The 10,190-nt window shown below is 46.6% G+C and overlaps 1 protein-coding gene across 1 annotated transcript in view; it reads left to right on the top strand.

Annotated features, from left to right (window-relative positions):
* Positions 1-8,168: 8,168 nt before the first annotated feature.
* The window catches only part of RNF19B (ring finger protein 19B), a 29,316-nt gene continuing 27,294 nt past the window's right edge, over positions 8,169-10,190 (top strand). Inside the window, exon 1 of the mRNA XM_032227569.1 lies at positions 8,169-8,966. Within this exon, the coding sequence (XP_032083460.1) occupies positions 8,257-8,966 (710 nt within the window). The 5' untranslated portion in view covers positions 8,169-8,256. The remainder of the gene's footprint in view (positions 8,967-10,190) is intronic.

The raw sequence follows: 10,190 nt of genomic DNA, 5'->3' as shown, positions 1-10,190 counted from the left end.
AATTAAATCTAGAAGCTATTCTTGTGAATAGGTCTGAAGCAGCATTTTCTTTTTAATATTTTAATTAGGTTTTAAATGGTGTGGAATAGACAGGCTCTTTGGGAAGAATCCAGAGGTACTGTAGAGCTTATGGGCCCATACTGGCTTCTTTTGCAAAAACATGCATTGTTTAGCCCTTCCCAAATGCCTGCTCAGCTACAGATGAGATGCAGAATAAATGGCCTTCTGGCTCTCAGGGGCTTCCTTGGTCTTGGGGTGGGAATGACGGCTTTCCAGGGATGGGCTTGGTTCTTTGATTGCCTCTTGGAGACCTCTCTGAACAAAACCAATCATCATGTTTCAAAAGAGAATTCTTTTCTATCAGAAAGAGCATTGGAAGAATGCCTTATCTTCCCCAAACCCTGCAAAACCACTTCATTTTCCTTAATTCAGAGCCTAAGGCAGGCGTCTGGCAAGCCAATCTTGGTTTTAGCCAATCCGGGGTGGAGGGAGGCTTTTAGCAATGCCAGGTGCATGCCTGCAGCTGCATCTAGCTACTTGAGTGGGAACCTTCCCCTGCTCGCCTCATTTCCCCTTTCCAAAGAGTCCTGGCTCTGTGGTTATGAACCCGTATGCTCTCGCAGGAACATTTTCTGCTCACGCTCCATCTTGTCCCTGTATTGAGGGCTGAGATCCAAGAATCTGACCTTGAATGCAAGAGATTCATTGGCTTGTGTTGGCTCCAAATGAGTAGCCGGTTCCTGCTGAATTTCCAGGCAATCTTGCTAAGCATTCACTTTCCCCCAACTCTGCAGGCCTGGCTGTGATGCCTAAAGGCACACAGTGCAGTTGTGTGTTAACTAGTTTGAACCAGAAATGCTCAGAACTGGAGGAGCCCAGACAGAGACTTTCATGACCAATGCCCTGTTCAATGCAAGAAGACTCTTTCGAACCTCCACGCTCCAACCTCTCTTGAGTGCATTACCCATTCACTCAGACATTTTTTAGACTCACAGTCTGTGCACACACACAGTTCCAGCCCCTCTGCCTTTTCCCTCTTCCTGGATTCACTCAAACGTTTTTAAAACTCACAGCACACACACTTCCAGACCCTCTGCCTTTTCCCTCTTCCTGGATTCACTCAGACGTTTTTTAGACCCACAACCTGTGCACACATACACACTTCCAGCCCTTCTGCTTCTTCAGACGTTTGAATGAAAAAGCCTATATAAGGAGTCAAGCTGGATAATTTCAGTTTGACCATGTGGATTTTGTTTTGCATTATGCCATTTCATGGTTTGTTAATTTAGAATGTGTTGAGAAAACTATAATTGGCTGGCCTTGCACAATACTTTAAGCCACAGACCATGATTAACAAAAAACAATTGCTAGGTTCAATTCACATATCATCCTAAAATCTAAATCAAAACCAAATCGCATCATGGCTTAGCATAATATATGGCTTCCTGCCCACCTGCTTCAATTTAGGAAAGTCCATTTTATGTGTTTGGCTCTGAGGCTAAATGAATCATGCAGTTTCTGGAATTTTGACTGTTGAGCAATTTGGGGGGCAACATTACATTTATTTTGAGAGGCTACATATTCTTTTATGACAGATGCCTGAAGGTCATAACAATCCTGGCAAATATCAGCACACAAGAGCTTTCTGTTGACAGCTTTAGGACATCTCTTGTCCCTAGACAGAAATAAGGCCTTCTCTGTTTAAGTAGTGCTTCTCGATAACTAATAGCAGGACAATCTCACAAACAAAGTATTGGTTTTGGGTCTATGAAACCTATAAAACTGTAGTTTGAAGCAATCTTGTCACCTAAATCTAAGACTTCTAAGGAAAGAGGAGGAGTCCTGCCTATTCATCAACATCTTCCCTGCGCTAAAAAAGAGCTTTGAATGGATCCTGTTTGTAGAATTTTAGGAAGCACAGCAACCATCTTTGTCTTTTTTCTGGACTAAAAACCTACACTTTAGACACTGAATGTGAAAGATAAGGCCATCTCTTGGCTGCATATGACAAAATGTGCATTGCACAATCCCACTTCCAAGGAGTGGCTGCAATTGACTAGAACCTCCACTTTCCCAACCCTTGCTCGCTTCAAGTGAAAATTCTGCAGTTGCCCATAGCAACTCAAAAGGCTACGTGGCTCTTCCCACAGAAAGGCTGTTAATTGCAAATCATTCTTGATGAAAGAGGAAATTGCTTTGCTATATGTGCAAAAGGAGCAATCAGAAATTAAAATTGAATTTTTAACATGGGATGTATCACCAGACAAGCTTGTTGCCTTCTGTCCTACGTGGAAGAGGAAAGACAAAGGGGCCATGAAGGAACCCTGAACACGCAGGCACATTCTGGCCTGCAATCTCTGCCTTCTGGCAGGAAGTAAGTAGGGAAAGTGGCTCAGGATTCGATGCCACACCCCTCTTTGCTCTTGCAAGTTGCTGCTTGCATTTGGCAAATATTGCTCATGTCAGAAAGAGCAGCAAATTTTTCTGGGAAGTGCAAAGGAAGTGGGATGTTTCCTTGGGGGAGATGAAGAACAGAGCTTCGATCTATCATATGCGGCCCCACTTCTCTTTGGGCCACCATGTTGGTTGCCATGGGGAAATAGGTAACCCATGATGCATTTGCTCGATTGCAAACTAAGGTGAGCACCTGTCAAGGGGGAAAGGTCAACAATGCCACAGGGATGCCAATGGGGAAAGCCATTCCTGGGACCCCAGACAGGACCTGCATTGCTGCAATCCAGCTAGGAGGCAACAGCTTCCAAGTGGGTTTAATCCTCCTCCTGTAGGCAGCTTGGTGGATGAGGGAAGCCATAGGACAAGAAGTTAAGGGAAGATGATCTAGAGTGGTATTTCTCAAACATGTTGGTCTCAAAACAACCCTTTCCCTTTTTGTTTTGGTGCCTTCAAGTTGCCTGAACAAGTCCCGACAGTTTTCTTGGCAAGATTTCTAAAGAAATTTGCCACTGTCTGTTTCCTAGGGCTGGTAAAGAGTGACTAACATAGGATCCCTTGACTGGCTTTGTGCTTTTGCTAAGGTGCTTTGAAATCTGAGGTAGCGTTCCAGTCCATCTATCTCCCCTTTCCATATTCCACTCTTGCCATTTCCAACCACGCTTAGTATACTGTCAGTATCAACCATTTTCTTATCTCTTTGCTCCTTTTTTCCTTCAATTTTAAGAACTCTATCCTCCACTTTTTTCATTTGATAAACATCCTCAATTTTTCCATCTATTTTTAGGTTTAGGTTTATTAGATTTATATGCCGCCCTTCTCCCAAGGACTCAGGGTGGCATACAACATTAAAAGAAACACATAATACAAAAGTTAAAAAAAAATAGAATAACCCAAACAAACCCAATAAAATTGACAATAACATTTAAAAAATCGAATTAAAATTAACAATGACTAATAATTTATTTTGTTTTGTTCAGGCCAGGCTGGCTTCCTGGAAAAGCCAACTTTTTAGGGCGCGTCGGAAGGATCGGAGGTCGGGGATTATACGAAGCTCCGGGGGCAGCTCATTCCAGAGGGAAGGCACTCCCACAGAGAAGGCTCTCCCCCTAGGGGTCACTAGCCGACACTGTCTGGCCGACGGCACCCTGAGAAGGCCAACTCTGTGGGATCGCACTGGACAATGGGAGGCTACCAGTGGCAGTAGATGGTCTCGTAGGTACCCTGGGCCTAAGCCATGGAGCGCTTTAAAGGTCATAATTAGTACCTTGAATTGCACCCGGAAGACAACCGGCAACCAGTGCAGGCCACCTAAAAGGGGTGTAACATGGGAGCACCTAGGTGCCCCCATGATAACCCGTGCAGCTGCATTCTGGACCAGTTGAAGACTCTGGGTGCTCTTCAAGGGCAGCCCCATGTAGAGAGCGTTACAGTAGTCCAGGCGGGAAAGGACGAGGGCGTGAGTGACTGTGCACAGAGCATCCCGATCCAGGAAGGGGCGCAACTGACGTACCAGGCAAACCTGGTAAAAGGCCTCCCTGGTCACGTCTGTCAGGTGTTCTTCTAAACTAAGCCCCGTATGCAGGAGGATGCCCAGATTGCTGCCCTCTCTGAGGGGGCTAAAATTTCTCCCTCTATCATCAAAGATGGAACAAGATGCACAAATCGGGATGACGGAAACCTCAGCCACTCCGTCTTTTACTGTTCTGCGTTCTATATATTCCATTCTCTTCTCAATTTTCTCTGTTACTACTAATATTTTTTGAGTTTCAGACATAATCATTTGCAATATTGAGATTTCTTTTCCATGTTGCACCATTTTTCCCAATTGTAAACATTGCCACTATGACGTTCAAGGCTTTTTATTAGATATCAAGCAAGTTCATTACAATTTTTCAAGTCACTCCAGCCCAGCTGCTGATAATGCTCCCGAAGAGCACCTGTGTAAACAACCTGTGCTCTTCCCACTATAACTCTTCTGTAAATAAGCTGAAAAGCCTTGAAATGTAAATCAAATGATCAAAGAGAAAGAAGGGGAAAAAACAATGTTTCCACGCCTCCAGCCTCTAAGTGGCAGTGTTACTTCTTTTCCCTCTGTTGTTACAGCCCTCTTTATATTCCTCTCTATATTCCAAATTTAAGAAGTAAAATTCTTGAATAAAAGAAAAACACTCCAATCAAGCGTTGTAAAAAAAAGAAATTTTTAATCCTTAGGTATAAAACAAAATAAAAAGTAGAAGAAAAACTAATCTGTCCAATTTCAAAAATAGGAAACATTTATAAAAGTTCCATCCATAAAAAGAAAAATTAAAAAAATAACACACTAAGTTTAATATGGCTTAATTTTGCTGCTTACTCTCTTCTGTCTTCAATTTTAATTTAGCTTTGATTTTTTTTTGGGTAGTCTCTTTTCTAATAATAAAATTTCCTCACCAATTCGACACACTTTCTCTTTCCGCTTTCGTTCTATTCCAGAGCTATCCCAACTTCAGCAGCTTCAATGGCTGCGTTTCTGTCATCAGAAAAAAGAGCTTCTCCTGGATCAATCAGGGATTTTGCGGTGTCCCTGAGATCAGCAGGACGTACTCTTCTCTATCACCATCTCTGCAGGATGGTTTAGGTTCAAAAGGACCGTCCAGCGGCAGAAATATCGACTGTGAACTTGGAGCTCCAAGATCGCATGTCGTATTGTCGCGATGTCAGCTTCTCCCCCTCATACTTATGACAGTTGCAGCATCTCGGGATCATGTGATCCGCATTTATGACCTTCCCAGCTGGCTTTGGACAAGCAAAGTCAATGGGGGGAGCTGGATTTATTGAAATCCAGTGATTCACTTAACAACTGCAGTGATTCGCTTAACAACCATGGCAAAGAGGTTGTAGAATCAGGTGTGATTCGCTTAACAACTGTTTGCTTAGCAATGGAAATTATGGTTCCAACTGTACTTGTAAGTCGAGGACTATCTGTACAGTTTGTAGGTGTTGCCCATTGGGATCAATGGCGGGAAGGAGAATAAGGGCCCTTCGCTTTCTCCCAGACTGTATTCAGCTCCGCTCCACTCTGAACGCTTGCATGGACAAGGTGACCTGGCTAATTAAAAACCCAGCAAGTTCAGCTAATATCCCAGAAGACAGCAAGGATATCAAAATCAAAATGACTATGGTAGGATGGAAAACTCAGCCTTAAATTTAGCCAAGATCAATGCATGGTTGCATATTTCTTTTTAAAAGTCAGAATTCAATATTCAAGGTTTACAATTGGAAATGCTTAGCTTGGGACAGCAGCTGAACATGAGTCATGAACTAAACATCTGATACTATCTTTAAATCAGCTAAGTTTTAAAAAGCTATTATGAACCTTTTCAGGGCCTGGAATCAGCAAAGTGATATGAATGGCGGAAAAAAGGCAGTGCAATTTTGCAATTTTAGCATGCATTACTGGAACCATAATGTTCACGTTTTAAGAAGTTATAGTTCCACTTTATTACGCATGAATGTGATTTCATAGGGAAAGTTGTTGGGTCCAATTCTCACTTCAAGGAGGGTGCAGACAGGTTGGAAGGGGTTCAGAGGAAGACAGGTGCTTAGTCTTCTCAAATGAAATTGAAAGAAATGAAAATATGTATACAGTTTCTCAACCTTGGCAGCTGTCAAGGCTGGCTGGTGAATCCTGGGAGTTGAAGTCCACACAGCTTAAAACTGTCAAGCCTGAGAAACACCTGGAGAAGAGATGGTTCTCCTTATGAATACTCTTATGTAAAGGCTGATTTAGAGTTGCTCACAACTGCACATAGGTGTTGCCACATACCTATACTGAGAATGGGTTGATGGGCAAGCATATATTGCAGATGGCTGCATTGGAACATGAATGATAAACTTTCAGAGGGTAGTCTCCACCAGAGAGCTGAGTAAAAAAATGCAGGTGGTGGTTTCTAGGGGCACACTGACATTCTGCCTGAATCACCCTCTCTCACCGACTCTGGTTGCAGTCAGTTAGGAGATGGCTCAAGCAGCAGAACAACTGCACGCAATTCCACCAGGGCCCTGGATGTTGTTTCTGCAATTATGTGGTTGAGGAAACAATTACTAATAATCCAGATTAAACATCTGGCTGACTGTGCAATGAACTATAAGAAAGCAAAGATAGCAACAGTAAGGTGGAATGATGAAACATCTGGAGCAGTGCTTGGACACCTTCAGCATTGACAAAATTCCCATTCCTCAGTTGCAAAAGGCAGCTTTACTGAAACAGCTTGGAACATCCCACGCTAAGACCTTTAACACCATCAAACATCTGCTCATTAGTGTTACTAGGGAAAAACTTGATAGGTGGATAATACACAGTACTGGAATGTAAAGCCACCCAGCTCTAAAAAAATGCTGTGTAGCTTGCAATATTTAAAAAGCAAACATGACCATCCAGACAAAACTATCAATAAAACTGTAAAAAAAGAAGAGTCAACAAGGGCTGCCAGGGGGACTGAGCTAGCTTTTCCAGAGACTTCTGTCTGAAAGGTGGAAACCACACATCTCTATATATATCTCTCTCCTCCAATGGTAGGGGTGTGATGATGTGTGTATGTAAACTTCACTATCTTGTTCTTTCAGATATTTGACTAAGCTGCCATATTTAGATAAAGGCAGTGTTTGCACAGCAAGTCCAGGGCTAATTTAACCATTTGGGTCTGATGATTAGAAGACACACACTGAATTCTAAAGAAATCACAAGTTGAGTTTGCACAACATCCTACACTAAAAGATAAATTGTTGTTCACAATGTACGGTGAGTACAGTGCAAAGGGAGGCAGAACTGTGCGTATTAGGGTCTCTGTGTGTGTGTGTCTGTGTGTGAACGTTATCTGGGGAGAACTAAAAGGGGAATTCCAGGGAATGTTGAGCACGTCCCAAGACATTTTTTTAAAAAGGAAAGCGTTGTAGGCGAAGAGAGGTAAATATTGCTGAGGAATTATCAGGATGTAGCATCTATTTTAATGTTTTTTAATTTCTCACCTAAGAACTTTCAGCCTAAGCGACCCATGCCTTTCGTGCCTCCTTCCCCAGCAATAACAAGGCTGCCTTTAAGGCAGGGGTGTCCAAACTTGGGAACTTTTAAGACTTGTGGACTTCAATTCCCAGAATTCCCTAGCAATTATGGCTGGCTGGGGAATTCTGGGAGTTAAAGTCCACAAGTCTTAAAAGTTCCAAGTTTGGACACCCCTGCTTTAGGGCTAGAGCCGGGTGCCATCCCCATGCACAAAAAGCAAAGCCGCTCAGTTCAAAGGGCAGTTCGGAGTAAAGGAGTAGCAGCAGCAGAATCGGAGAGCTGGAAGGGATCTCGGAGGTCTTCCAGTCCAACACCCCACCACCCCCCGCACAAGCAGGAGATCCGCGACCGTTCCAGACCAAGGGTTCCCTACTCTCTTCCCTTCATTGCAAAGGGACCCGGAATGCCGCACACCAAAACCAACCATCCATCACTGGACACGCCCTCCTCCCACTCAGCCACGCCCACTTTCCTTTCCCGGCTGCCCAAGCAGCCCAGAGACCCGGACAGGCACTAAACGCTTCAGCCAACGTCACACGCATGCGTAAACCGCACCACGGGTCAATCTCCCCGAGCCCTCCTTCAGGGCGAGCGCCTTGCCAGAAGGGCGGCCTGCTGGGTGGTGGAGGAGGGCGGTGCCGCGCTGTTTGCGCACGCGCAGCGGCCGTTGGGCATCTCCGGCGAGGGCTGCTCCGCGCAGGCGCCGCGCCCGTTCTGCCCCGGCTCGCCTTTCCGTCAGAGTTGGCGTCGCCGTTGCCGCGATGGGCTCGGAGAAGGACTCGGGGTCTCCGCGCCCGGCCTCCCTTCATGCCGCCGCGCCGCCGGCTAAGTGCCCGAAGGGCGGCGGCGGGGGCTCGGGGCCCGGAGGCGGCCGGGGCCGCCGCCGCCGCCGCCTCCTGAGCTTCCAGAGCGTGTTCTCGGCCGCCGCCTCCGCCGCCTCGTCCTCTGGCGCAGGGGTCCGTCGCCGCCACCGCGCCAAAGCCAAGCCGGAGCCGTCGCCCGAGACGGGGCTGGAGGAGCGCGAGGCAGCGTCGGCGTCCGAGGAAGGCCTCCCGCCGCCAGCGCCGCCGCCCGCCTCGCCCACCGGCCCCGCCGCCGCCGCCCTCTCCTGCCCGGCGGAGAGCGAGGACCAGCCCGGGGCGACGGGGCCCGAGGAGGACGGGGGGGCGCCGCCATCGGAGCTGGAGTGCCCGCTGTGCCTGGTGCGGCAGCCGGCGGGAAACGCGCCCCGCCTGCTCTCCTGCCCGCATCGCTCGTGCCGTTCGTGCCTCCGGCAGTACCTGCGCATCGAGATTACCGAGTCGCGCGTCAACATCAGCTGCCCCGAGTGCAGCGAGCGGCTCAACCCGGCGGACATCCGCCTGCTGCTGCGCGATTCGCCCCAGCTGGTGGCCAAGTACGAGGAGTTCATGCTCCGCCGCTGCCTGGCCGCCGACCCGGACTGCCGCTGGTGTCCGGCCCCGGACTGCGGGTGAGGCTACCGCCGGGGCGGGAAGGCTGGGAGCGGGCGGCGGTGGGCTAACCGGTGGGCCGCCTGCAGCAGCCCGTAACTGATGAGCTGCCCGGTCTGGGTCCGGTCATCTTCTGCTCTGGGGCGTCGCCTGATTTCCCAGCCTAGTAATTGAACTGAAAACTGGGGGTTTCTAAGAAGTTTTATTAGTGTGGCTGCGTTTGTTTTCTCTTTGTGCAAAAAAGTGGTAGCTACTCTTTAAGGGATACACGATTAAGCGCCGTTATTGTTTCTGTGTAGGCGGACAGAAACACTCTAGTAGCTCCTTAAATCCCAGCTCTTTCCTTCTAGCCCTTTAAAGCGCTGGGAGTGGGTGGGTGTTGATATTGCTGCTGCTGCTTCTTTTGCCTGACAGAATTATCATTGAAGTGTGTAGTCATTGCATTCAACTTTGACGTGTCAGTATATGTCTTCTCAGTGGCTTTCCCCAGTATCAGTCACTAAGAGAAGAGATGCTCTATTGTGGGCTCTTTAATGCAGCCTACCTACTTAAAATAGTTACAATTTTGAAAGGGTTCTGTTTACTTGAAAGTTTCATCATTAGATATAAGAAAGGTAGTGCTTTATATATAAACCTGGTTTGCCCTTTTTGCTGGTGTTTAATTGGAGGAAAGGTAAATATATCAAGTGACTCTTCAGAGTTGCTGAGATCAACCTAGGTTAGCTGCATGATAGTTCCCGCTAAGTAAGATAAATCCCTAAGAGATCTCATTATGGCAGCTTACTTCCTTCCAGTGCCTATGATTTAAGTTGTTGAGGGGACTACATGGTAGTACTGAGACCGTGTACATAGAGATCCCATTAACAGACCAGGCGGTGTGGAATAATGTTTTAAGAAGAAAGGTTGGGGAACTGGTGGTAGCTGGTGCCGAGGGATACTGTCTGATCATTATCCCAATATTTTTATCATTTAATCTTGGAGAGCAAAGCCTATCTTAGAGGAATTGATGAACTAGGTCTTCAAGGGGGTATGGATGCTATGTGGGATGGATAAGAATTGGAAGCCTTTTGGGGGGAGAAGGAGATAAGTGAGAATTTCAGTGGACAGATAGGGTAAAGATGCCAAATGATTGTCAGCATGTCCTGTTTGGGGTGAGTTTGATGTTTTTTCCCTGCTTTGCTTTTAAAAGCAAAGCAGGGAAAAAACATTAAAAAGGTAAAGGTTCCCCTCACACATATGTGCTA

Source organism: Thamnophis elegans, chromosome 12 (assembly GCF_009769535.1).
Source record: "Thamnophis elegans isolate rThaEle1 chromosome 12, rThaEle1.pri, whole genome shotgun sequence".
NCBI classification, from domain to species: domain Eukaryota; kingdom Metazoa; phylum Chordata; class Lepidosauria; order Squamata; family Colubridae; genus Thamnophis; species Thamnophis elegans.
The sequence above is the reverse complement of the archived record's forward strand: the minus strand, read 5'-3'. Positions and strand labels throughout refer to the sequence as shown.